This window comes from Heterocephalus glaber, unplaced genomic scaffold (assembly GCF_053883595.1).
Source record: "Heterocephalus glaber isolate CG9 unplaced genomic scaffold, H.glaber_assembly_v1.0 deba00001509, whole genome shotgun sequence".
NCBI classification, from domain to species: Eukaryota; Metazoa; Chordata; class Mammalia; order Rodentia; family Bathyergidae; genus Heterocephalus; species Heterocephalus glaber.
In genome coordinates, this window is record NW_028258325.1 from 2,116,536 (window position 1) to 2,143,984 (window position 27,449).

General features: G+C 59.9%; 2 protein-coding genes across 9 annotated transcripts in view; both read left to right on the forward strand.

Moving 5' to 3' along the window:
* The window catches only part of Htt (huntingtin), a 126,513-nt gene extending 121,796 nt beyond the window's left edge, over positions 1-4,717 (forward strand). For all 4 annotated transcript variants that reach the window (XM_021260365.2, XM_004847368.4, XM_021260368.2 and 1 more), the window contains 6 exons: positions 327-441; positions 551-764; positions 1,134-1,239; positions 2,683-2,845; positions 3,022-3,182; positions 3,969-4,717. In XM_021260365.2, coding sequence (XP_021116024.2) covers positions 327-441; positions 551-764; positions 1,134-1,239; positions 2,683-2,845; positions 3,022-3,182; positions 3,969-4,182 — 973 coding nt within the window. In that variant the 3' untranslated portion in view covers positions 4,183-4,717. The remainder of the gene's footprint in view (positions 1-326; positions 442-550; positions 765-1,133; positions 1,240-2,682; positions 2,846-3,021; positions 3,183-3,968) is intronic.
* A 2,995-nt stretch (positions 4,718-7,712) lies between these two features.
* Msantd1 (Myb/SANT DNA binding domain containing 1) lies at positions 7,713-18,338 on the forward strand. 5 transcript variants are annotated; one of them, XM_087187808.1, is made up of 4 exons: positions 7,713-9,779; positions 10,976-12,187; positions 15,418-15,693; positions 16,893-18,338. In XM_087187808.1, exons 2-4 carry the CDS (start codon positions 11,868-11,870, stop codon positions 17,131-17,133), a joined length of 837 nt encoding a protein of 278 aa, XP_087043934.1. In that variant the 5' UTR covers positions 7,713-9,779; positions 10,976-11,867; the 3' UTR covers positions 17,134-18,338. The 5 variants fall into 5 exon arrangements, with proteins under 5 accessions (XP_087043934.1, XP_087043935.1, XP_087043938.1 ...); XM_087187809.1 differs by having other exon boundaries at positions 11,923-12,187; XM_087187812.1 differs by having other exon boundaries at positions 11,976-12,187.
* The last annotated feature ends 9,111 nt before the right edge of the window (positions 18,339-27,449 follow it).

Here is a 27,449-nt window from a genome sequence, read left to right on the forward strand (position 1 = left end):
AGGGAGCCTCATATGGACTCACCTGCTCCATGGAGGTGGCGGGGTGTCAGTTCCTCTGTCCACAGTGGCCCTCGCCCAGCACAGGCCAGCCAGGGACCCTACAGTCCAGGATTACAAGGTAGCAAGTGCTGCCCAGGTAGACACCTGAGGAGGACAGGGGAGAGTCCACAGGGCTCGCTGAGTGTGGGAGGGGGTAGCCTCACAGGATGCGGTGCAGGGAGAGGTGCCAGCCGAGAGGGCCAGGTGTGTGGCTGGGCCCCTGGGAGGCCGTCCCCCTGGGGAGGTAGGGCTGCTGTGCGCTAAGCATGGCGGTCTCCCGTCTCCAGCTGCGTGAACGTGCACAGCCAGCAGCACGTGCTGGTGATGTGTGCCACTGCTTTTTATCTCATCGAGAACTACCCGCTGGACGTGGGGCCTGAGTTTTCAGCGTCAGTCATACAGGTGAGTGGGCCCTGGCTGGGCTTCCCTGGGACCCAGGAAAGGCTTCTTTGGGTCCCCTGGGGGGCTGTGGATTTGGGGAAGGTGGGAACGAACGCTTCTTCTTGCCCAGATGTGTGGAGTGATGCTGTCCGGCAGTGAGGAGTCCACTCCCTCCATCATCTACCACTGCGCCCTCCGAGGCCTGGAGCGCCTCCTACTCTCCGAGCAGCTCTCCCGGCTGGACACAGAGTCCCTAGTCAAGCTGAGTGTGGACAGAGTGAACGTGCACAGCCCACACCGGGCTATGGCCGCCCTGGGTCTGATGCTCACCTGCATGTACACCGGTGAGCAGTTGTGAGGGCCACCCACTCACGCAGCCACTGTGATCAGCCGTATGCACAGCCCAGTTTCTGTCCAGCTCCTTAAAGGTCCCTTGACGTGAGACCTGAGCCGGCCCCAATCACCTTGTGAGAGATTCTTGAGCCCAGGGCAGGGGCCTGGCTGAGGTGGCTCCTAGGTGCATAGGTGTCAGACCCACCTGGCCACTGCATTCCTGGGGCCCAACAATGGGGACCGCGCAGGGGCCTGGCTGGCCAGGGGCTCATTCACCTGCTTCCAGGCCCTCACCAGAGCTCTGTTCCGTTCCTGCGCACAAACCTCTGTCTGCAGAGACACTCGGGTTTCAGTCATATAACCTGGCACTGCTGTTTCAGGAAAGGAGAAAACCAGTCCAGGCAGAACTTCAGACCCTAACCCTGCAGCCCCAGACAGCGAGTCCGTGATTGTGGCCATGGAGCGGGTGTCTGTTCTCTTCGATAGGTGAGAAGTCCATCCTGTGACTGGTTCCTGCCCTCCAGCTGGTCCAGCAGCAGTGGCCATCGTGCATGTTCATGTGTCCAGTTGGCCCTGGCTGTGTCCTGCCATGCTTCCCCTCATACCCTGGTCCTGCCTGGCCCCACGTGAGGGTGGGGCTGACGGCGGCCCCCCTGCTTTCCTTCCTCTCCTGAGGCTCTGGGGTGTGGCCTGGGGATTTGAGCAGGCAGTGGTAGTCACGCCCTTCACCATGCTGCCTTTTGTGAGCCAGGGCCAAGTGGAAGGTGGGTCCTTCTCACCCTGCAGGGCTGTGGAAGGGCACACATGGCACTTGGGAGCTCTGTGGGAGCAGCCCAAGAAGAGTGAGGCAGGGACACAGTGTCTTGGAGAGCCAAGACAGGGCGTGGCTCTGCATGCCACTTTTGGAGTGTCACACTTGCCGAGCATGAGGCCCATGCGTCCCCTCAGGCCACCTGGTCCCAGAAACATGATAGGCCTGTGTGCTGTCACACTGCTCTGGCTGTGGTGGCCAATGAGGGTGGAGTCTGGCCAGTGAGGAGCAACCTGGCTGTCTCCAGAGCACACTCAAGGGCCTGGCCTGTGTGCTCCGGCCGGGGGCACCCTGCACAGCTCACTGTTTCCACAGGAACTGGAGAGCGAGCTTTGCCACCGCCCTCCCGCCTTCTGCTCCGTTCACAGAGCAGCCCCTGCAGTCAGGCTTGGAGCCAGCTGGAGGTCCCCATGGGGTGCCAGAGACAAGCCCCTGCCATCGGAGAGTGGAGGATGTGGCTGTCTATGAGCTCAAGCGTCCAGCTGGCTGCTCTATAGGGGCCACGGGGAGGTGCGGCTGGCAGACAGGCAGACTCTCAGTTGAGTCCTTCTGGGCAGCGGGCTGCAGGCAGGCCACCTGGGCACATGCAGGAGCTGTTGCCAGCCTCTGGCCATTTCCCATGCCTGTCATCCATCACGGTCTTGTGGGCACAAGTGGGGCAGTTTTAAGCCACTGTCTCTCAGTGTTGGGAGGATGCTGCCGAGGCTGACTGTTGGGGTCTGTTGGAAGATGAGTCTCCAAGAGCACAGATGGGCTCCAGGCTCGAAGGGAAAGAAATCCTGGTTGACAGCAGCGCGTTAGACGTGTGGTGTGGAAAATTCCATGGAGCTTCTGGACAAGGAGCAGTCCCCACTGCACGCATCCTGCTTATTCCTCCACCTGGCCTGGGTCCCCCCTGCACCACCCGCACATACCTGTGCATAGAGCAGTCCAGAGGACAGCTGGAGAGCGAGGTTTTGCCTTTTTGCTTAGAATCCGAACCCTTGCCACAGCCCATGCCCCACTCAGAAGGTCCCTGCAGGTCAGCTCATGCTCCACCCCTGCTCTGTGGCAGGGCTCCTGGGCAGGGTCGGTGAGCCAGGGGTAGGTGGGGCTCTGATCTGCTCCTCTCTCTCCAGGATCAGGAAGGGCTTCCCCTGTGAGGCCCGGGTGGTGGCAAGGATCCTGCCACAGTTCCTGGACGACTTCTTCCCACCCCAGGATGTCATGAACAAGGTCATTGGAGAGTTCCTGTCCAACCAGCAGCCGTACCCACAGTTCATGGCTACTGTCGTGTACAAGGTGAGGGAGTCTGTGGGATGGGGGTGGGGCCTGGGGCCTGGGCCCGGGGCCGAGGTAGGTCCACCCCGGCTTCAGTGGATACACCACCAGGCCCAGGCTGTTTCCCAGGGACTGGTGGCCCCGCGAGAGCAGGTGCCCCTCCCGCTGCCCTACCTGTGGTGCCATGCCCCTTGCAGGTGTTCCAGACTCTGCACAGTGCCGGACAGTCGTCCATGGTCCGGGACTGGGTCATGCTGTCCCTGTCCAACTTCACGCAGAGGACCCCAGTTGCCATGGCCATGTGGAGCCTCTCCTGCTTCTTCGTCAGCGCGTCCACCAGCCCCTGGGTGTCAGCCATGTATCCTTCCTGGGCCCAGGTTGAGGCTAGCTGCCCCTGCCACCAGTCCTCACTGCTGTCGGCGTCTAGGTTCTGGTGGTGGCGAAGGCTTGGAAAGCTGTCCTTTGCAGAGTGCCATGAGGTTCTGGGCACTGTTTCCCAGCCCCAGGGGTGTAAGAGGTTGACAGGGACACAGAACAGGAGGTCCAGCCATTTGCTGGCAGGGCTGCCCAGGCCGGTGTGTGGAAGGGGCCGCTAGACTGGTGGTGGTGGGGAGGAGGGCTGTGGCTGCCCTCTGCTCAGGGTGCCCCTGTGCAGCTGGCTTGTCCCATCCTGTGCTGCTTCTCATTAGCTCTTGTCATTGTGTCGTGCTCGCCCTCCTGGGGAGAGGCATGAGTCAAGCCCCCACTCCACCCGCCAGCTCTGCCGGCAGGAGTTCCCCTCTTGGTGGCCTCCTCCAAACAGACTGAAGGAGCCTCCGAGCAGCGCAGCTGTGCTGTGCTCACTGCGCAGCCTCACGGTGCGCCAGGGAAGCCGGGCCTCTGGGCAGCCGGGCCGCCTTGCCCTCCCTGCACCGAGCACCCAGCCAGGTAAGTGCTGCGGTGCAGGGCTCTGAGCAGCCGGTGGAGGGAGCACCCTGCCGTGGCGGGCAGAGCCAGCTGCTCACCGGGAGACGGAGGGAGCGCCACTGCCGTAGGTGCTGTCCAGGCTGCCTTGGTCACCCGGCCTCCCTGGCCAGTCTGTAGGCTGGGTGGGAGGAGAGGGCATCTTCCCTGCCTTGCTGGCCTTCTCCTTGACCCCTGCCAGCCTCCCTCACGTCATCAGCCGGATGGGCAAGCTGGAGCAGGTGGACATTAGCCTTTTCTGCCTAGTCGCCACAGACTTCTACAGACACCAGATAGAGGAGGAGCTCGACCGCAGGGCCTTCCAGTCTGTGTTTGAGGTGGTCGCGGCACCGGGAAGCCCGTACCACCGGCTGCTGACTTGTTTGAGAAACGTCCACAAGGTCATGACTTGCTGAGCGTCTGTAGCAGCAGAGGCCTGAAGGAGGTGGTCTGAGTGAGCCCTGCCTCTGCTGGGGCCACCTGGGTCATGGCAGGCTTCGGTTCGTGTCGCATGAGCTGGCCGGGTGTGCGTGTGTCTCTGCCCTGAGACAGAAGTGCACTTTGCAGCAAGGGCTGTGCAGGGAACACACAGCAGATTGGGCTTGAACCTGAGTCCTGTGCTGGCGGCCATGCAGCTGGCAGGTGTTGTTCCTCCTAGCATTCACCTGTCCGCTTCGTGGGGTGGCAGGGGCCCTGCGTCCAGGCAGGAGCCCTTGCTCTTGGAGGTGGCCCTGGCCTCCCTGTCCCACAGACTGGTGCACTGCCAGCGGGCTGCAGAGCCCTCCCTGTGTCTCCCCAATGGGGTGCGCCTGCCACTCCCGTGTCTGGATGCTGTGGTGTGTGGAGGGTCAGGCCAGGAGGCCCCAGATGCCCAGTGCCAGTCTCCCTTTCTGTTTTCTTCTCAGGACTTAAAATTTAATTATATCAGTAAAGAGATTAATTTTAATGTAACGCTTCCTATGCCCGTGTACAGTGTGTGACTTGCAAGGCCTGTGCTGCATGCAATAGCGTCTGTGGACATGGACAGGTCCTCGGGCCACCACTCCTCTCCCGCCGCCACTCTAGCTGGTGGGGCAGCGCCCCCCCCCCCCCCACTGCACATAGCTCCCTTTCCTGTGTGTTCCCATGAGGCAGAGCAGAGAGACACTGGTGTCGGCCTGGCTCCGAGACTGTGGAGGCGCTCTCCACCGTGCACACCGCGGGGCCTCAGGCACAGACAGGCCTGGCGACCTCGCCCAGGCCCGGCCAGGACCGAGGTCTGCGCAGCAGCTGGCCAGCCAGTGTTAGGTGCGCTGTCCCCTTGCCACTTTGCACAGTGGGGCCCTGCTGGGGCCTGGCCTGCGGCCCCAGGGCATCACTCAGCTGTGTCTTGTCTGAGCTCCTTGTGGTGTCTTGGCGACTGTTGAGGATGAACCCCAACACCTCTTCTGCCCCTTTCCAGTTCTCATGCATGCGCCCCTCAGCCCCAGAGTGTGCAGACCTGTGTGCATCAGAGCACAGGGGTGAGGCTCACTCTTGTTGTGTGGAGGTAAAATGGTGAGGAGGGGAGGGCCTATGGCTGGTCATCTGTGGCCTGGAGACATCTCTGCTTCTACCCCAGCTCTGCTTCTCCAATCCTTGGACTCGCTTCTAGTTTCTAGGCCCAAACAGCCAGTGGTTTCAATGGAGGCAAGCCTGGACAGCAGGGCTCCCTCCATGCACTGCTTGCTGTGTGGCAGGGCCGGCAGCGGCACGCACACGCACACACACACACCCCCCGCTGGGCAGGCCCAGCTGGCCAGGGGACTGCTGTGCTGATCGGTTGGGTCATGACATCGATGTCTCAGTTGCACATGGTTCGCGTAGAGCACTCTGAGCTGCTTCCGGTCTGCCAAGGTGGAGAGCTCCTTTGGCTTGTCCCATTAGCTTGCTGCGTGTCGGTCTGCAGTGCCGCCTGACCCCTCGAGCTCCCCTGTCCTCTCCTGCTGTGGGGTACAGGGTTGCCCGTGGAGAGCCCCTCGTGGCTAGCATGAGGCTTTTCCTGCCAGTCCCAGCGGAGGCCTCAACAAGCCAAGACCAACTCATCTTGGTAGTCAGCAGCTCAGACAGTAGAAGTGGATCCAGTTTGGGGAAGACTAGGGAAATGACTGGATTTTAACAGAAGTAGAAAGTCACCGATTCTCTCTTAGTGACTTGGGGCTCCCATTCTCATCCCAGCTCTCCCTAGAAAGCTGCTAGAAGTTTGTGAACTGTGGGAAGTTCTGCCGCCCGCCCCCAGCTTGTCCCAGCAGCTCTGAGGCAGATGTGTTGCAGCTGGATGTTGTTCCTGGCTAGTTGTTTACATTTGTGAGAAGTAACACTGTGAATGTGAAATTTGGAGCCATTCCCATTGGAATTTGTGTCACTGGACTCAGTGTAGAGACTAATTGGCCTCTTGTTCACCGCATCATCTAAAACAGTGGGTGCTTAGCACAGGGGCTGGAGCCCAGCTCTGGCCATAGGCGCCAACCCAAAGACTTGTGTGTCCCAGTAGAGATCTGGCCGTGTGTGTGGATGTGTGCACACCCACCCCTGCATTTACACATACACGCCTCATGTCAGACACACATGCCCTCCAAGAACACCTGTGTCCTGGACTGGAGCAGCTGCGAGTGGAACTCGGTAGGAAGGGTCTGTGCTTGGAGAAGTCCGTGAAGAAAGTGACCCAGCTCACCAGCTGTGCACACGGGATCAAGGTTTATCAAATTCCTCCAAAGCTATGGGTCCCAAATTGTATCAGAAACGTCATTTTGATCGTCAGGTATTTTGGGGGGAGGCAGGGTAGTGTTTTTGTTTTCCTGCTGGTACTATCAGGAAAGATTTTAATGAAACCAGGGTAGAATTGTTTGGCAATGCACTTAAGCATGTTTCCTCTCCAAATCGTTCGTCCCTTCCGCTGCTGGCCCCGCTGACACATGGAGGTGACTTCCAGCTGCAAGTACCCTTTCTCATACTCTTGCTTTTCACCTGCATGTGGACCCACCAGGAGGAAGAGTGGAGTGGAAGCGCCCCCAGACACCCAGAATGTACCCACCAGGGAGCTCCTCCCATGGAGCCGGGGCCGCAGTGTCCTGGCCTGGAGCTCCTCATGTGGGCGGCTCACACATCAATAACTGCCTGGCTCTTGGCTACCTGGCGTTGCGGGGCTGGCGTGGACTTGGCTCTGTGCTTGTGAAGTACAGTTCCTCTTCCTCCCTGTGAGCGTCCTTCCCTGTCAGCCTCCTCACATAGGCCTGTGCCTCCCTCTCTGCGCAGGGTGCTGGGTGCAGGGACCAGAGCGGCTGGCTGGGTGAACTTAGTGTCCCCTGGAAGGGATGTGTGGGAGCAGTAAGGCCTGGAGAGCTGTTGGGGCTGGTTGGAGGGCTCAAGGTGGCCAGGAGAAAAGAAGACTGCCCTTGTCCAGCCCAGAGTGTGTGTGGGGAAGCAGGGACTTGGAGAACCTTGTGACCCCGGGAGGTACCTGAAGGCTCAGGGCCATCTTCCCTGTGTGCCTGTCATGTTTCAGTGCCGTCACAGAAACCTCGCCCGCCCCCAAGTGTTTCAGGGAGCAGATCTTCCACTGCACGCGGTGGGTGGGCTGTGGGCAGCAGGAACCGGGCTGTGAGCAAGCAGGCTGCGGGCAGCGGCTGTGATGGGAGCATCCCGGAGCGCCACCCAGCCCTGACTGTCCACTTCCGAGAGGAAGGACTGGCATCAGATGTATATTCAAATTTTTTTAACTGCTGCAAATGTTGTACATTCAAATTAAAGGAATAATCAAACCACCTGTTGTTGCTGTGTGGGGCTCACTCTGCTTACTGAGAACCATTTCCCCTGTGGCCAGCGAGGCCAGTGCTGCCCGCAGCCCTGTGACACTGCAGGCCAGGCAACACGAGCGTGTGGAGAGGAGGACTGGGCCCTCCTGTGCTTCCTGCAAACACCGTCCTACGCCGTGGGGGCCTTGCTGCCTAGCAGGCGCGGGCTGCAAGAGCGCTGATGGTGAGTGGCTCCGCAGGCTCACCTCGGCCCTCCTGCGTGGGCCTCCCCTGCTTCCACAGTGGTCCCAGGGCACTAGAAGTGTGGAAGGGGTTGTGTCTGTGCTCCTGGCTCAGCTGGACTTGGCTGGCCTCCCCACCTCTTGCCTGGCTGCTGCGTGTGCAGTGCCCAGCCTGTCCTTTTTAGCTCGTCAGTCCTTCCTCTCCTCTAAGAAGTCCCCTGCTCAGCTCAGCAGGGCCGCCTTCCTGAGCTCATGGTGCCCTCCTCAGCCTTGGTGGCCTGTATGGTAGTGATCCTGGGGCACAGGTGCTTTGCCCACCAGCCTGCAGCAGTGGACACCTCAGGCTGAGGGCTGCCTGGGGCAGGGCGTGAGTGTTCCAGATGGCCCGCGTCACTCCTCTGTGCTCTGTCCCCACAGCAGAGCTGGCCCTGTGGCCAGTGCCAGGAGAGAGGGTAAGGGCCAAGGCAGATAAACTGGGGACCTCCTGGAGCTCGGGTCCCCTTACTCTGCACAGGATGGCGAGCACTCGGCCAGAGGCTCTGGAGGACGCCCCACCAGGTTTCACTGTCCCCTCAGTTACTGTAAGTGTTCAACTCCCTGCATCTGTCTCCTCATTGGTGGCAACCCCAGGGCCCCAGTGGCCTCGGACTTCAGCGCTGCCTGTGTTCTGGTCACTTCAGGGAAACTGAGCTCCCCTTCCTAGCCAGATGTGTGGATAGCCAGACCCTGGCACACCTGGCCAGTATGGCTGGTGTTTTTAAAAATGGCCTGGTCCCGATGGAAAACAGCCCTCAGCAGGGCTGCCCACAGCACACTGCACTCAGTGGCTGCAGTGGTGTTTTGTTTCCAACAGTGACCACTTGGCTCCCAAAAGTATTGTGAAATCATTCCCTGAGTGGAGTCTGGAGTCTGAAAGTGGCGGGTGAGGTGAGAAGCAGGGCCACAGCTCGCCTCCAGCTTCAGGCTTCCTGGGAGCACAGAAGGGGCCAGGTGCCCCCGTGGCACCATGCAGCCAGCAGGCTGGGGACCCGGGTGATGGAGCCCAGGAACATAGTGGCTCCGGCCCTCAGTGGGCCGGGAGCACCACAGCTTGCTGTCCGGGGCCCTTCAGTGGCCAGAGGCACCTGGCTCTGGTGCCTGCCATGTCCCTGGAGCTGTCGGGCATCTGTGGCCCACCTGGCCCCTCAGCCACCCAGCCTGCTCCCCATCTGCTCAGGTGGCTCAGCCCTCTGGAGGGCTTCCTCCCTGTCATGGTCCAGCGGCAACAGGCATCTGGGCCGTGGGCTTCTGGTGACACTGTTGGCTCAGGACGGGCCTGACCGCAGGGGCGGAGGGCCACAGCAAGCAGTCTGGGAGGATGGCAAGGCCCAGCACATGAACCAGGCACAGACTTCCTGTCCCCTACTGACCCAGGCAGCCTGGTCCTGAGCTGCTGGGACAGGCAGGCCAGTCCTGAGGAGCATGGCCCATCACACCCCACTGAGATGGCAACCCTTCCTGTCGCCCACTCCTGGGCAGCCCTGGCTCCTGCGACCTAGGCTGGGCTGCCTCCCAGCCAGGCTGCCCTCGCACTGCCCCTACCCTACCACACACACTGCCTGTTTCCCAGCAGTGGCCAAGGTCTCGGTTCTCTAACCTCCAAATTCCCCTGTCCCCAGCAGAGGCTCAACTCAAGGCTGCAGGGGCTCGGCTTCCTTCAGTAGGTCAAGCCCTGCACCACATCCCCAGTCAGCCCTGGTTTCCTGCAGCAGGGCAGCAACCATCCATGCCAAGTGAATAAGAGTGTGTAGGGTTGGGCCCAGCCTTGTTAGAGGGGAGACAAAGAGCCAGAGAGCACAAGTCTCCCACTGTGCAGCAGGACCAGCCTGAACCCTTGTGTGCTCAGGCCTCCCATGATGCTCCTGCTGAGGCCTGACTGCCCCTCTCCCTGCAGGTGCTGCCGAGTACCCAGCCCCAGGCCCTCTGCCTCCCAGTCCCGCAGTGTCTGAGGGTCCCAGCAGGTCATGCAGCTGTGCCAAGGTACGGAGCTCCTCCCCTAGCAGACAGACAGCTGGGGCTAGGCGTACCACGTTGGCCAGCCCAGTTCATCCTGTCCTGGAGGCCCAGGCTCTGCTTTGGGAGGCGTCCCAGGGGCACACTGTTGGGGCTTTCCATGCACCTCAGCCTGAGAAGGAAGGGTTGGAACCTTTTCCTCTAGGGTTCTTCCTGGGCCAACCAGAATTCAAGCAAGCAAGGTGCCCTTTGAGCTCTCTAAAGCCTCCAAGGGGAATCTTGGGAGGAGCTGGATTTGGGGGAGATCAAGATACCACCATCTCCCCAGGGCCCCTCAGCCAGCACCACACTGGGTGATGTATAGTCCCCCAGCCAGGTCCTGTCATTCCCACTGTAGAGATGAGGAAGCTGAGGGCCAGCGGCGAGGGAGGTCATGCTCTGAGTCACTGGAGCCCTGGGCTGTGCTTGCCCATCTTCCCTGTGTGCTGGGAGTGGGGTCACCCCACCTCTGACCCTGGGGGCCCACCGGTCAGATAGAGCCTGTGCCTGAGCCGCACTTCTTAGAGTAATGGACCTTCCAGGCCTTTGGAACTCAGCCCAGGCACCGCGCTGGGCTCAGGGCGGCCGTGAGCCCACAGGCCAGCAGTGCAACCTAGGACGGACCTTGACAGTGAGTAGGGAGGATTGAGGAACCCTCCGAGGGAGTGCAGCAGTCACGGCTGCAGACTTCTGGGCTGCACAGCTGCCAGTGCGGACAGTGGGCCCTGGGGCTCTAGGTAACCCTAGGGCCCTAGAGAAAGGTGTTCAGCTTCCCTAGCTCTGGACCCACAAAGGGGCACAGCGAGCCGTCCAGGGGCTGCCATGTTTGGGAACTCCACACAGTGGGGGCAGCCTGGGGCCCACTGGCGCCAGGGGTCCAGGCCCCCACAGGGTACCGTAGGAGCTCTTGGCAGAGCACACTTGGGGCTCAGCTCCCCCCATTTGTCATGCCAAGGAGGGCTGGAGGGTGCCCACTGCCCCCTGCTGACCAGGGGCTTTCAGCCTGGGTGTGGGGCTGGGCAGGATCACCATCCGGGAAGTGGCCAGGTCCCCTGGTCTGTCTCTCCAGCACGGGGGCCTGGGGCTCTGTGTGGTCTCATTGGACTTTTACCTCTTAAATGCTGGCCCTGGGGTGGCACTCTGTGCAGCCCCTCCTAGCACTGATTCCGCTCTCCTACCCCCAGCTGCTCTGGCTGCGGTCCCCACAGGCCCTGCCGGCGTTTCAGTCCTTCAGCCCGGTGCGGGTGAGAGCCTGTGCCCAGCTTTGCCCTCACTCTGCCTTTGCCCCACGTGCCTGGCTCGCGCCCCCCAACATGTCTGCCTTGGGGTCCAAGTCTGGCTGGCCCTTCCCAGTGCCACACCATCTGGCCTGATCTCCTGCCTCCAACCAAAGCTTGCCTTTGCCCTGTGCTGTCCTCGTCCCCCAGCCTGTGCTGAAGGTCAGTGTCCGTGTTCCCCAGCCAGCACCACTGAGCAGGGCCTGGCTCTGATCAGCCTGGGTTCTCTGTCCCCGGGACCGAGGCCAGTGCTTTTGGTTGGTGGAGCAAGAGGGCCTCGTGCTGTCCCCTGAGACCTGGGACCCAGCCTCAGCCAAGGACCCCACCAGCCACCTGGTCAGTCAGCATGGGGGCCTCAGCCTGCCTGTCTGCCCACCCTATGTCCCCTGCCCCACCTCCCTGTGGCCATACTGTCCTGTGCCACCCCCACTGCCCGACGTGGGCTGCCTGGCCCTGCCTTCCAGACCTGGCTGGCACCACGGAAGGCGTTCTCTGCACATGGCCCAGGCAGGCCAGGCCTGGTGGGCTGGTGGGAGGAGGCAGGGCTGGGGCCGACCCCGGGTTTGGGCCCAGCACTTGCTGCAGTATTGATGGCCCGTCAGTATGGCCCGATTCCTGTGCTTTCTGTTAAAAGGTTTCTGTTGTTGTAGCTTATGCAGTTGCTGTGTTGCTATGGAAACGTGACATCAAAATGACGTTTCCCGTTTAAAAGCTTTTAACTAAATTCCTGCCTGTCAGATGTAGGCCCCATTTTGAGCGTGGAGCTGCCTCGAGCAGGCTAGCGTGGTGCCTCCCGCCCATGGTGCGAGGGCCGGGCCCAGGGCCCTGCCTGAGCGCCGTCCTTAACCCCACAGGTGCCTCCAGCATGGCAGCGGCCGAAGTGCCCGGCTACCTTGTGTCTCCTCAGACGGAGAAGCACCGGCGGGCCCGCAACTGGACGGACGCTGAGATGCGAGGCCTTATGCTCGTCTGGGAGGAGTTCTTCGACGAGCTCAAGCAGACCAAGCGCAACGCCAAGGTGTACGAGAAGATGGCCAGCAAGCTCTTTGAGATGACGGGCGAGCGCCGGCTAGGCGAGGAGATCAAGATCAAAATCACCAACATGACCTTCCAGTACAGGTGGGCGCTTGCGCCGCCGGGTGAGGGCGGGCGGGAGGCACACTGGGCGTAGTGGCCACCGGCCCAGGGCCCCACACAGACAGACAGCCTCAGGAGCCACTCCTGCAGCCTCCCCTTGGGGAGATGGGGAAACTGAGGCCCAGCAGATGCAAGAAACTGGTAGGGAACCCTTAGGTGCCAGGGACTGCTGTTGCCTTCCTGTTCTGGAGCTGGTGCTGGGCTGTGGCCCCAAAGACACACACGAGACCTGTGCACTGCCCTCACGACACTGCTGAGGCAGCGCCCTGGGCAGCCAGCACCCCTGGTCTACACTTCTCCACCCCACCCAGGGACCACAGGCTGTTGCCAGGGTGTCAGAAGGCCCCGTACAGGTAGGGAAACTGAGGCCAGAATGAGCAGGAAGCTCCACTCCCTAGTCTTATCTGGTCCTGACCCTCGAGGACTTTAAGCTTGTGCCATGTGCCTAGTTTAGGGCCGAGGAGAGGGGCATTTAGGGCAGATGGTGAGACCCCAACGGTGCCCTGCGTATGGGTGGTGCTTGTTCATGGGAGGAAGGGGTGGAGCTCAGCCCAGTCGCCTTCTCTGGCTTCTGGGTTAGCTGCTCTTCAGTGGGGCTCCTGGAGGGAACCACACATCTCTGGCATTCAGGAAGAACGCCTCTGGCCCCACATGCCCAGCGCTCCGCCATGCAGGGACCCTGTCCCCCTGGAGAGGCTGGAGCAGGACAGGGCTCGTGGGCAGGGCCAGGATGTGGGCTTACCAGCTCGAGGAGTCTTGTGTGATACGAAGGTCATAGTGTGGGGTGAAGGTCGTGGGCGTGAGGAGGCTCGCACCAGGAGCTGCAGGCGCTGGTGGCCTGGGCCTGGCAGGGTGGGGAACGGTGTCACAGGAGGCTCACAGCAGTACCCAGGTGCAGGCATGTGGGCTGGTGCAGACGGGAGGCTGGGAGCAAAGGTTGCCTTACAGGCTTGCCTGCTGCACCCCAGGGGAGCACTGAGCCCCCATGCTACTCACAGGAGAGGGCCTGCCCAGCTTAGTAGGAGGAAGCTGCACCCCAGAGGGCCCAGCAGGGCCTACATAAACCTTGAGCCTCTGTTTCAAGTTGTGCTTACTTAACTTTCGAGGCCCTGGAGGAGCAGATCCCAAGCCTGGCCTGGAGCTGGAACCCACTGCCTAGAGTCCTTTAGTGTAAATGATGTTAAATTTGAGCCTCTGCTCCCGACTTTAGGGCTGAGATGTGAGTCTGGTGTCTGCAGATGGCAGCTCATGACCTGGCTGCCTGTGGCCTGGCCCACCTGGCCTGCCCAGTCCCCCTGGCCCCATTCAGACATCCGGTGAGCAGAGGGCTCCAGGGCCAGGGGAGGCCATGCTGGCTAGTACCCAGGCTCCTTCACCACTGTCATTCACAGTGAAGCCCGGCCTCTCCGATAGGTGTCTGGCTGGGTTATTCATTATTCATGCTGAAAGCCTCCCTCAGCGTCCCAGGGTCCCAGGGGAGGGATTCTGTCTCCACTCCTGGCTGGGAGAGGAGGGGTCCAGTCGGGCCGGGGCGCATGGCACTCCTAGCTTGGGAAGCAAGTGCCCACTGTGTCTTCCCATGGCTGCTGTCATCAGTCCTTGCTCACTCACCAAGGGGGAAGCTGCGGCCTGGAACTGCAAAGAGCCTTGCCACACAGACCTTCACAGGCCGAAGCTTCGACTGGGTGACCAGCTCTTTAGCTCCCACTCCGCCCTCCTGCTGCAGACACTGATTAATCCTTCACAAGGCCTTTCTATATATTGAGGTTATCCGACTAAGGAAGTGTGAGAGGTGGCTGCTTCCGTAGCTCGTGCTTGCTGCAATAGCATCCAGAGCTGCCCAGGCTGGGGACAGCTTCACCATCTCCACGGAGCAGGCTGGCTTGAGAGGGGCAGAAAGAGTAGGTGCTGGGGAGAGGTCGGGTGGAGGTTGGCATGGACACCAGGTGGACTCCTCACCTTCCCCTGCAGGTGGGTCAGCTGCCCACTGTCGGGAAGACAGAGTACCTGAGCCCTGCGCTGTGTGGTCTGTCTCCAGCTCTCTGCTGAGGACATTTTGCTTGGCACTGCCCGAAGCCTGAGCAGCAGAGGCACCCAGCCCGGGGGTTAGGCTGGTCCTCTGGGACAAGCATTGGCAGGCAGGTGGGAGCCCTGCAGCTCAGGAGCTGCTGGGGCTGATGGGGCAGAGGTCCCCCACCCTAGCCTGTGGCCTCACCCAAGCCGCCTGCCACCCTGGGGCCAGGTCTCCCTGGCCCTCACCTCCCGGGCATGGGCCCCCTTGCGGCAGGACTTGCTGCAGGAGATGATGGCAGGCTGGCCAGGCAGGGCTCGGCTGGGGCCGTGCCACACAGGGTGCAGAGGAGCCTGGCAGGCCCAGTCCCATCCCCTGTGCAGGACTTCGGGAGTGACGGTAGCACTACCAAGTGAGGGCCAATGCAACTTCCTGTTCCATCCAACCAAGAGTGATGTTGGAGGCCGGCCTGCTGCTTGGCAGGCATTGTTTTATTAAATCTCCTCTTCGGCCTTGTGAGGGGCTTCCTCCTTCATCCCCATTTTACTGATGCAGAAATGGAGGCTCAGAGAGGTTAATGAACCTGCCCAAGGTCATACAGCACAGTGGTGATGAGACAGAGACTCAGCACTGTGGGTGGTGCAGCCTACTCCTGCAACTCTGTCCCTGAGGCATCCTCTCTAGGAAGCCATGGGCTCTTACCTTGTGATATCTTAGGGCTGGATCATAAGTTTGTCAGAATATTTTATTATTGCTGGGTAACTGATGTCAGAAGTAGTATGCATTCGTTGCGGAGTTTAGAAACTACAGAAAAGCTAAGAGAAACAACAGGAGCCACCCACGTTTCCAGCGTCCACGGCCGCCCGCCATGTATTTGGGGCATGTGCCCCTTCCTTCCCCGCCAGGGCCTCGAGCCTGCTAGGCAGCGCTAACCACTGAGCCACCTGCAGCCCCATGTGCTTCCTGTAGACTGGAGGCTGAGCATGTTCTGGAGCCTTGCTGCTCTGAGTCTGCTGCCACAGGGACCTGGAGCCTGGCCGATTTTGCTGGGGAGCCTGTGCTGGCCGAGAGTGGCTCCTGCCGTACCAGCGTGGCTCCCCGGGGGTCCCCGAGCCCCTGTGTGCCCCTCTGCTGAGGGGCCGGGCGGGACGGGCTGGGACCAGCTGTTTCTCACCCTTGGCTCTTGTGTCTCTCGTTTCAGGAAATTAAAATGCATGACAGATAGCGAGTCGGTCCCGCCGGACTGGCCCTATTACCTAGCCATTGATAGGATTCTGGCCAAGGTCCCCGAGGCCTCTGAGGGCAAAGTGCCGGACGGCCAGCAGCCGGGGCCCTCCACGTCCCAGACCGAGGCGTCTCTGTCGCCGTCCGCTAAGTCCACCCCTCTGTACTTACCGTATACCCAGTGCTCCTACGAAGGCCGCTTCGAGGACGATCGCTCCGACAGCTCCTCCAGCTTACTGTCCCTTAAGTTCAGGTAGTGTGCGTGCGCTCGCGCTTCCTCTCCTGACGGGGCCTCGCCCGCCCCGCCCCGCCCCGCCACCTGAGCAGCCATGCCAGAGCGGCAAGGTGACCGCCTGGCACCACGTCCTTGCAGTCTCTGGCCCGTCCAGGGCCAGGCCGGCCTCAGACAGTGGCCCATGCTTGTCTCCTGGCTCCACCACGTAGCTGCATGGGAAGTTCCTTGACCTCTCTGGCCTCAGTCTCCCTCCTGTGAAATGGGGATCTATCGGAACCTTCCTTGGAGAGGGCTGGGAGTGTCAAGAGAAGACACAGGGCCTGCCCCACGCGTGCCTCCCTGTCTGCCCGCACTCTCACTAGAGGTATTGCTGTGCTGTGGCAGGACAGACAGCCAGTGCTGTGGGGGCAGGGAGCCCGGAACAGGCACTTCAGAGGAAGGGACATTGAGTGTGGGCTTTCAAGCAAAATAGGAGTAGGCCAGGTGAAGAGTAGGAAGGGTGTGGCTTTGAGTCATAGTCTGTCCCTGTGCCCCAGTCATCAAGTCTGTCTGATGGGAGGTGGGGTGGGAAGGACTCCCCCAGTGCCCCCTTCCCTGGAGAGGAGCTCTCATCCATGATCCCAGACAGGCACGAACTATGCTCAGCCATCCTGAGTTAGCAGGAGGCCTGCGGTTTAGGGCCAGCTGTTTCCGGGATTATGAGCCCAGACCCCAGACTCTGCTGCTAGGGCCCCGCCCAGGGCTGTGACCCCAAGGCTGGCTGGTCACCTGCTGCTCTGGGCGAGGGGGGCTGGCCAGGAGGGTGGGGTCTGGTGGGTTCTGGAGATGCTGCAGGAGGCCAGGGCCAGCTGCCTCCACCTCTCTGCTCCCAGGGAGGAGCTGCCACCCCTAGGTAGCTGTCCTGCTTCCCCGCCCAAGTGCCAGGCCCCTCCATCTGGGATGCTGTCCCCGCCTGTCCAGGCCCGCTGGGCTGGTGCCTCTGTCTGCCCTGGGGAGGCCGCTCCGAGCCTGGGCCTGCTGGCTCAGGCTCACTGCCTGTCCGACTCAGCGGCTGGGGCTTCACGAGGGTGCCTGCCAGTCCCCACGGCTGGTGGTGCCTGCATTCCCTTCTCACCTCACACGCAGGGGTTGGCTCCCTGGGGCCTCAGGGTCCCTGGTGGGGTGGTCAGGAGGGTCCAGGCGTGGTCAGTTCATCCACAGCTGCTGCTGTCCCACAGGTCGGAGGAGAGACCGGCGAAGAAGCGCAAGGCACAGAGCGGCCACCTGCAGAGGAAGAAGCTGCGGTTGCTGGAGGCCATGCTGGAGGAGCAGCGGCGGCTGAGCCGCGCCATGGAGGAGACCTGCCGCGAGGTGCGCCGTGTGCTGGACCAGCAGAACATCCTGCAGGTGCAGAGCCTGCAGCTGCAGGAGCGCATGATGAGCCTGCTGGAGAAGCTCATCGCCAAGTCCAGTGGCTAGGCCGGCCGGGCTGCCGGGACCTGGGACATGGGCCGGGATCTACCGTCCTAGAGCACTCTCTCCAGGAGTCGCTCTCGGTGACACTCAAGGTGGCTTTGGATATTAAATGTGTACTTTTCAGTATTGCCTGGAAGTAGGACTGCGGCTCTCTGGCTTGGCAAGGCTGCACATGGCCATCGCTCCGTGTCCTCCTCCCCAGCTCTGCCCTTGGCGCTGGTGCTAATGTCATCTCCGGCCTCAATGCAGACCCCTCAGAGCCCGAGCTGCTTTCCGGTGGCCTCCCTTTGCTGCTAGCAGTGGTGCCATGGCCACAGCCTCCTGGGGCATGGCGCTGCACAGGCAGCCAGGCCGCTCCCGGGCACCAGCCCTGGGGATGTTGTGGCGATGAGACCAGGCTGGCTGTGAGGAGCCCCCAGCCCAGGACCGAAGTCAGCAGGGAAGCAGCTGTGGACAGCCCTGCGTGCCAGAAAGGAAGGGGCAGCCCGAGGAGAGGAGGAGTCAGCCCCCAGGAAAGGTCAGCACCGGGGCAGCCCCCGCAGACGCCAGAGGCTGGGGAGCCTGAGCAGTGTAGGGAGCAGGGAGTCGTGAGCCCGCTGGGAGGCGTCTCAGTGCCTCCACCCTGTGAGAGGGTCTTGGCCACCACGTGTCTGGATCCCGAGTCACAGGGGAGGGCAGGGCTGTGGTGGAGACCACAGCAGCCATCAGGCCGCACCACCTCCATCCTCGAGCTGGAGCTCTAGGGCAAAAGCCCCAGTTCCTGCTCCCACAGCCCAGGCTCAGCCGCCCATGCCAAGATGCCAGTCAAGGAGACCACAGGGGCAAGGGCAGGAGAGGAGCTTTAACCAGCGTGGCCATGTCAGGAGCACAGGGCAGTGCCAGATCTGTCCTCGGGGTTTTACAGGAAAGCAGAACGGAGGCAAGGGTTGGGGTTTGCATAGCTGGAAGGGTTAGGTCATCCCAGGTCCGGTTGATCGGCATCTCGGGCCTAGTTGATCGGCATCTCGGGCCTGGTTCCGGGAGGTGCTGGGAGAGCTGTCGAGGCAGGAGGGGTGGTCTGGCTCCTTGGAGCTGCTTCGTTGTGGGGTGGTCTGAGGCTGCCGTCCTCAGTGGGAACTGAAGCACTGCTCCAGGAGGTCTGGAACTGAACACTGTAAGCTGGCAGCTAGATGTCCCTGCAGAGTCCCAGAATTAAACCCTGAAAATTACGCTCGTTGCTCTCGTCTTGGTGTCCTCAGCCAGAAGGGTTCCGAGATTCGCGAGGAGAAGGAGCGCTAGTAAACCGTGTGCATGGGCGTTCCTGAGGTGACTAAGCTGCCCTCAGAGCTGGCAGGGAAAAGGGAGACGTCAGCGAAGGCAGAGCTGCCTGCTTGGGGCATCCTTGGGCCGACTGGATCCCTGTTAGCCCTCCAGGGCGAGGCTCCTGTCACTGCTGGACTGGAGGCTGGAACCAGGTGTGTGTGACTTGTCCCCTGGATAGGCAGACGGCTGCCCGGCAGGACAGGGCTCTGAGGCAGCGCTCAGCATTCAAGTGACAGGGGACCCGCTCTGGCTGCCAGGTGAGCAGACCATTGAGATAGTCATAGAAGCAGAGCTCTGCCAGACACTGCCACTGTCAACCTGGGGTGCACTGAGGTCATCTGGCAAGTGGTGGGCTCTGCCAGGCATGGGTCCAGCACTGGTCATCCAGAGTGTGGAGGCCAATCCCAGCCCACTGGGGCACAAGGGGACTGGGTGTCCTTGCAGCCTGGCACACAGAGCCGGCGAGCAGGCTCCACTGTGCTCTCAGGTCCCTGGCCTCCCCCTCCCTACCCTGAGCCCCTTCCTGCATGCTCAGGCTGCAGACAGGCTGTGTTGGTGTTTGCCCAGGTGCCCTGAGGCCGGTAGAGTGCTTCCTGAGTCTGGTGAATCCCCCCAAAGCCAACTTCCAGCTGCCGACAGGAAGTTCCTGCCTCGGAAGGTGAAAAAAGCCATGCACAGGTGGCCGTTGAGGGCCAACGAGAATGGCCCCAGGTCCCTCCTGAAAAGTAGTGGGGTGACCAGGGGAAGACAGGGACTCCACGGTCCGGAGCCTGCCCTGGTGAATGTGTAGCCCAGGTACCCACCTCCTTCTCAGACAAGATGCCACTTCCTCCAAGAGTTCATTGGCCTAACAGACACTGCAGTCCTGCTAGGCGCCTGGGTGGTCCTAAGTGCTGGGGACCTAGTCACAGATTCATAATGACCTGCCTGCTCAAAGCTCTGACCACTGAGGCTGACCAGCACCTCACCTGGCCACTCCAGGTTCCCCAGCCTCTTGACAGGAAGGGCAGCTCCAAGCCCTCGAGCAGGAGTTGCACCTGAGTGGCCTGCAGGGTGGCTCAGTCCAGAGGATAGAGGGTCTCATGTGTCTGCAGCATCGGGGCTCTGCGTCCCTGAACCCTGGTCACGCTCCCTGGGGTCCCGTCCCTGCCGGGCCTGTGCTCCCAAGTCATCTGCCCTGTCCCCTCTTCCTGCTCTCAGCAGAGCCTGGCCTCGAGCTCCGTGGGCAGGCACAGCCCTCCTTCCCACAGCTGGAGCAGGACCCACCCAGGTGAGCGGGGACTCAGCTGCCCAGCCCAGGCTGGCAGCCCGAGCAGTGTTTTGGTGACAGCTTTCTGATTTCCTCTGTGGTGGTTGGTTCCCTAAGGAGGAAAAATGCCTGTACCAGGAAACACTGGACTGTTTGATAAGGCTCATCCAGATAGCACTTCCTGAAGACCAAAGTCAGGAAGCAGGCGGGCACATTTGCTTGCTTTCACCTTATTATTCGAGGTTGTTCTGACGTTTATAGCAAGTGCATTAAGATAAGCAAAATAAGCAGGGTAAGAGATGAAATGAAGAAATGAGAAAAACCTTTATTTTCAGATAATGCTTTGAGAGCTTGTCTGGAGCTTCTAGCAGGGGAGCGCAGCTCCTCCTGTACCCTTGAGCGAGGAAACGGTCCTCCTCTATTGGGGGTGTTCGTCCTCCTCCACTGAGCGCGCAGCTTCGGCTTCGGGAGGGCCGCACACGGAGTGCTGAGGGAGGAAGGCGACACCCGTCCGGCCAGCCAGGTCAGCAGGATCAACCCTGGCGCTCAGTGGGGTGACAGAGGTCGCAGCCAGATCGCCCTCGCACCCATATTTTCCGATAATACTTCGTAGACCCAGAACACTAAATGTACCAACGAGCAAGAGCCCTTTCTATCTGTTGGCTTAACCTATGAAAGTGAGGATGAAGAAACACCCCATTCAGAGTGGTGATGCCCCTCGTAGGGTGTCTGGAAACGAACTGAGCCAGAAGGGCAGAGTTCTGTGTGAAGAAGACCGCGGCAGCCATGGGGAGACCGGGAAGCGCACATTCTTCTCTTGGCTTCACCCGGGGCCTTCCGCCTGTGGTCTACACAGCATTTTTTTGCTTTGAAATGGTTGAAATTATGTTTTACCTCATGGAAAAAGAATGGGGCCAAACATCACGCTAATCCACATTCAGAGACCTGCGGGGAGGGCCAGGCAAGGTGGCACATGTCTGTCATCCCAGCACTCCAGAGGCTGAGGCGGGAGGATCGCCCTGAATTCAAGGCCAGCCTGAACTACACAGCGAAACCCTATCTCAGAAGACACGGTCAGCCTCCTGAGGATCGGGACATGCAAACTGAGGCCCCAGGAGTACGCCGTGTCATGTTCGGGACATTGGCATGGGGTCCCACAGCCTCAGAGACTGGGAGGGACGGCAAGCATGGAGCAGGCTTCCTGAAACTGTGAGGCAAGTTAAGCCTCTCCTCCTCCCTTTAAAGGAGAGACGATGGGAGCGCACAGGTCGGGGTGCAGATCCGTGTAGCCCCGCTTGCCGAGGAGCAGTGTGTCTGCTACAGCTGAGCAACACGTGCCCGAGTTCAGCCCAGCACCCGCCACGCATGCCAGTGAGAGCAGCGGGTCTCAGCCTGTGGCCTTGGACTCCTCATATGCACACAGGTGACCCGAGGCGCCGATGCCTTCTGCTTGTGGGGGCTCCAGAGAGCAGTCTCCCCTAGTGGAATTCCTTATGAGAAGTTAAATTTGAGAAATAATGATCATTTCAAAATAGCAACAAACCCATGCATGTTGGCACAGGTAACAATTGTGTGAAAAATGCATCTTGGGAAACAAAAGCCTTAGCAAGCAGGGCAGCGCTGTGCTCTCCACCTTTGCAGCCCATCCTGGGGAAGCCGTGGGCACTGTTCTGCTGCAATGGGTGGGAGTCAGTGCCGCAAGTCCAGTGTCACACAGGTGCGTGCAGGGACAGACCTAGGTGGCAGTGACCTCTGCAGGTGGCCGCGAATCTTCCTGGACCTGCCCTGAGGCCGGGAGTCAGGTGCGGAGCTGTCGGGCTTTCCTGTCGGTCTGTCATGTGCTTTAGTGACATGCTCTTGTGACAGGTTTGGGACCCAGCTGCTGGGCAGTGGGAAAACGCCCTCTGTGTGACACCTCCCAGCACCCACACAGCTGGTCAACGGCACCAGCAGTCACATCCACCGTGTTGCCGTCTGCCGGCAGAGATGTCTCAAGCGGGGAAGTCTCCGAGCTCATGCTGCTGGGTGCGGGTTTTCACCATTCTGAGTTTTGCTGAAAAGTTTGAACTGTGTCCTTGGTAACAAACACTGCCCGCCATTTCCCTTGGGGACAGGCCCACTCGGGTCCTTTCCAAGAAGAGACCTGCCAGCTACCACACAGGACAGCCAGCACAAGGATGAATGGGTCCCTTTGTGTCGTTTGTGCACATCCAAGTGTCAGGAGCAGGGCTGGGGATTTAGCTCAGTGGTTTTGCTGCCTGCTGCGCAAGCCCAAGGACTGGAGTTCGATCCCTGGTACAAAAAAAAAAAAAAAATTATACCAGGCTCCTAGGGCAGAGAAAGTGAGCTACGCGGGCGCCAGAAGCAGCGCCCCCCCCCCCCCCGGCCCCGTGGAAATGAGAAGACATGTAAACGAGCCTCAAAAACAGACTTCTGGATCACCTACAGCAACCCCAAAGGGAAAGGAGATGGAACACTCTGATACTCAACCACCTGGACTCTCTGAACTGGCAACAAAAGAGGATCTGGGAAAAATGAAATCAGAAATAATTACTCAGACAACAGCAAAGATTTTGCTCATGATGCAAGACACGATTAATAAATCTAGAGAGGACACAGATAAAAACATAGAGGATCTGAGGAACATGATGGAATCCCAACATAGGAAACAAATGGAATCCAAGTGTCGGGAGCTTACACAGTTGCACGCTCCTCTGGCCGCCATGCTCAGGCAGGGGACAGAGTGCCATGTGCACACTCGCCACTGCAGCACAGGGGCTCCGAGCCCGGACGTCCTGCAGCTTTCTGGACTTGCTCAAGACATTCCTTGGTGGCCGGCTGACGGGAAAAGCAGAACTTTGCCAGAGCCTTGGTGGCATTCCGATGGGGACTCGTCCAGATTACCAAGCGCACACGGCCTCAGTGACCCCTCAGCCACAGTTGGAGAACTGCTCGGCGCTGTGGAGAGGCTGGAGCAAGTAGGCAGCCAGGCGGAGCAAGGATCCACCACCCTCCGTGTGACGGGGAGATGTGAGGCACCCCCCTCAGGATGACCCGTCCCACATCACCCGCCTGCCCCTGCCTGCCGTGTGCTGTCCTCGCAGGAAACGGTCAGCGTGGGCTCATACAGTACCCATGCACTTAATGTACTAATGTACTTCAGGATTTTGAAGGTGTGTGTGTTATGGTGACGGTCACCAGGTAGGTTTGGGGAGCCCTGAGGAGGATTTTGCAATTCGGTGAGGCAGCCTGAGCAACACCTCAGAATGGAAACACCTTGGTTGGGTGGGGCTGGGGTTCACCTCAGTGCTGAGTGCTGGTTTCCCCAGGACCAGGACCCTACGCGGGAGGCAGGCGATGCCCAGGGCCAGGCGGGAGAATGACAGCTGTCGTGAGTCTGAACAGAGGAGACCCACAGCTCCTGCGCAGTGGGTGTTCTCCCTGCTGAATGTGGCCAGTCCAGGCCGCCCTCCCTGCCAACTGGAAGCCCCGGCGGCACCCACTGGGGTGTGACTGCAGAGCCCCAGGTGTAGGTGTTAGGTTTCTGCCCCATTGTGATCTGTGTGGGGACAGCCGTGGTTTGCTATCCGCTCAGGAAGCCGGAGACGTGAGGCCAGCCCACTGCAGGAGGCCCTCTGCCCCAGCCAGGGTGAGCCCCGCCCTGTCCCCGGCCTGTTCCCGGCCCACCGTTTGTCCTTCAAGGCCCACCTGCTCCCTGCTCTGCCCTTCCATGGTCTCATCACTCTGCCAGGAGGTCAGATCTGGGCCACAGGAGGAGCAGGGTCCCTGAGTACCCCGGGGAAGACCACACTGGCCACAGGAGCCAGGAGGGACATCTGCGCAGGGCCAGTATCCTCAGAGCATCTGGGGGCCTCAGCGGCCTGACCCCCCAACAGCATCTGCCCTCCATGCTCACTGGGAAGGGATCACAGTGCCAAATGCCTGTAATCCCAGCACTCTGGGAGGCTGAGACAGGAGGATTGCAAGTTCAAGTCCAACCTGAGCAATTTAGCAAGTCCCTGTCTTGAAATAAATAAAAAGGGCTGGGGTTGCAGTTCAGGGCAGAGGCCCTGAGTACCACACACACACACACACACACACACACACACACACACGCACACACACGCCCACATCCACGCACCCATGCATACACACACATGCACGCAGGGCCTGGGGCTAGCTGAGCCCTTTAGGCACAGGCATCCGCCGACACCTTGTGTGGTTGTCACCCACGATCCTTTTTCCAGCGCACCCACAGGCTGCTGCTGAGAGTGCCCAGGGCCCTGGCAGCCGGGCACTCGAGCTGCAGCCGTGCTGGCGGGGGGAGGGATGTTGGGGTCGTGGTGGCCCTTACCAGGAGAGCCCAGGGCAGCCCCTCAGCCGAGGACCAGGCGGCTCACCCTGTTCTCCCCAGGAGGCTGAGCCTCAGGCCTGCTCCAAGGATCCTCTGCTGACGCCGCAGGGCGGTGGGTTGGCAGCTGAGAGCTAGGCTCAGACGGCGCCCATCCCCGTGACTCTCTCCCCAGCCACCTGTGGTCACCATGTCCACACATGGCAGCAGCACACCAAGGGCGGGTCTTGGGTTCCAGTGAGGCGCAGGGCCATCCCCGTGAGCGTGTGCGTGTGCACAGTGAGGGCTGCTAAACCTCGGGCAGCGTTACAAACTCTCGGAAGACAACGGCCATCCAAAAAGGAAAGCTACCTCCTCTGCTGTGCTCTCGGGAGCGTGCTGGGGTCACTGCTCCCCGACACGCCACCGCGGGAGCCCTGCCTGCTGAGGGCTGTGGGGTCCTTCTCAGACTCAGCTGCCATGGACATGTGGATCCACCCTGCCGTCCTTCTGCATGCTCTGTCGGCCGAGCACTGTGATCCTCTGCCTCCTGTGCCCTGGTGTAGGCAAGCTTTTGGCCGGGTTATTCCGGTTAGGAAGTGTTTGGGTATTCTAAGTCCTTAGCGTCTCCACCTAGATTTTCATTATAGTAAAATACACAACATAAAACTAAACTTTGAAGCCATTTTTAAGTGTACATTTAGTGGAATTAAGCATATTTGCATGGTGCAGCCTTCACCACCATCCTTCTCCGGAACTTTTCCAGCCTCCCAAACTGAAACTCTGTCCCCACAAAACACTGGTGCACTGTGTCCCAGCCCTGCCTGCCATTTGCTGTCTGTCCCTGCTTGCCTGCTCTAGGGGCCTCCTGGAGGCGGAGTCAGCACATCTGTCCTCACGACAGGACCCAGGGGGACTCTTCCAACTCTTCAGACTGTCAGTGTGTGCATCCACTCTGCCCTCCATCCCCGCCAGCGGACAAGGGGCACTATCCACCTCGGGCCTCTTGTGACCGCCAGCCCCTCTGGGCACAGGTGTGCGAGAGTCCTATGAGTCCTGGCTGTCCATTCTGACAATGGGTCCACCGTAAGGGGAATTGCTAGGTCGTTTGTTAATTCTTTGCTTAATTTTATGAAGAATCAATAGCCAGTACTTTCATACCCTAAATTTCCACATACAGGATTGCCATATCAAAAGAAGCACGCATGTCTTTATGGATGCCAAGTAAAGGCCTCCCCAAGACGCTGAACCAGTGTCCCGTTCCCATCATAAGCCAGTCCCAGCCTGCATGCCAAAGCCTGGATTTGAAGGAGCACAGAACAGGAAACTATGTGCAGATTCTAAGAGAATTAGCAGGCATCCGGCACCACGGCCAAGTGGGGCTTGTGCAGGAGAGCGCAGTCCTGGCTGGCTGAAGCCATTGGGGCAGCTCCCCGTCCTCGGGAGGGTCATGCGGCAGGGAGGTTACCCACCCACTGGCAGCAGACACCATGACTGAGGGGAAGTGAGTCGGCCTAGCCCTCACCTGCCACATGAGCATGGGGTATGACAATGATCTCTACATCCAGGGATGGGACTACAAGACAGAACCTAGGAGAAAAGTCAATTTAAAAATCTGCAGGGCTGGGAATTTAGCTCAGTGGTTCCACTGCCTGCCTTGCAAGGGCAAGGTCCCGAGTTGGATCCCCGGTACCAAAAAATAAATGAATAAATAAATAAAAATCTACAGATGGGCATGGTGGTGCATACCTGTAATCCTAGCACTCAGGAGGCTGAGGCAGGAGTATTGCCTCAAGTTCAAGGCCAGCCTGGGCTCCATAGCAAGACCCTGTCTCAGAAAAACCAAGACAACAAAAAATATTTTTTAAACCCTCTAGAAAAGGCTAGACATGGTGGTGCATACCTGTAATCCCAGCACACAGCAGGCTGAGGGAGGAGGATCACCATGAGTTCAAAGCCTGCGCTACAGTGAGTTCAAGGCCAGCCTGAGCTACATAGCAAGACTCTGTCTCAAAAAATAAAATAGAATCTCTAGAATTCACAAGAGATGTGATGGCCTGAATCTGGAATGTTCCCCAGAGGCTGTCCTGGCTGCTACCAGGCCAACATCCCCCTGCTTCACACAGCCCCATCCTGAGACCTCTGAGCACACAACCAGGACAAACCGCTTCTCCAGAGGAGCAATTTCCCAGGTATTTTGTCCCAGAAATAGAGAACTTACACAAAAACCAATTATGTAAAGAAAACATGTAAAGTTCCCCCTTTTAGCCAGGCATGATGGCCCATGCCTGTAATCCCAGCTACCCTGGAGGCTGAAGCAGGAGGATCACAAGTTCAAGGCCAGCCTGGGTGACTTAGACTCTGTCTCAAAAAATAAAAAGGGCTGGGCCGGGGATTTAGCTCAGTGGTCCTGCCACCTGCTCCGCAAGCACAAGGACCCGAATTTGATCTCTGGTACCAAAAAAAAAACCACCCCAAAATAAAAAGGGCTGGGAATGGCAGAGCACTCCTGGGTTCAATACCCAGTATTACAAAAAATTAAGTCTAATAGCTCTAAAACCCTATGAGCAGGGCCGGGGATGTAGCTCAGTGGTGCTGCCGCCTGCCTCCAAAGCACAAGGTCCTGAGTTCGATCCCTGGTACCCAAAACAAAACAAAACAAAAGCCCTATGAAACTGGAAGGAATACTAACATGACGTGAGGAACAGAAAAGTTGTCCCAGGCGGGGCTGTACCATATTCGGCTGGGAGGCTGAGGCAGGAGTGTCTCCTGTAGCAGGTAAATGTGAGCCTTGTGCATTGCAGAGCAGAACAAACTGGGCAGAAGCTTCCCTCACAGGAAAACTAAGGGAGACCAGCTGCAGCCCATCCAGGGCCCACCTGGAGCAGGAAAGCCCGCCTTGGCATGGGACCCAGTGACAGAGCCACCTGGTGACTGGTAAGACTCAGGGTGAGCGGCTCACAAGCTTGGGCGCAGCTGGCTTGAGGCGCACTGCAGAGCCCAGTGTTAAAAAGGGAGCTTCCTGGAATCCCGGAAGGTGTGTGGCCTTGGGTCTGGGAGCTCTGGGTGTGGCAGCTTCCAGGGGAAACCAGTGTAGTCCCACTAGTAACACCTGAGGAGTGGCTTAGGGCAAAAGCAGCGGGCTCCTGGGAGGACGAGGACCCTCCCGCCCTGAGCTGGGCACCCGCCAAAGCACCTTCTTCGTCCTTGCCGCCTGGGCAGCGCTGCCCCTGGAGGTGGGTGGTGTCGGGTGTCCTGTGGGTGCTCCGCTCACTGGGAGCTGTGCTTCCCAGAGTCCCTGCCCTGCCACTGGGACCTCAGGTGGGGAGAGACCGTGGCTCCAGCACCTTCCTGCCGGCCCTCCCAGCTCAGCAGCCTCCCAGGGCTGCCTGGGACTCCCCACCCCGCCAGGACCCTCTCTGGGCCTTCGTGTCCACA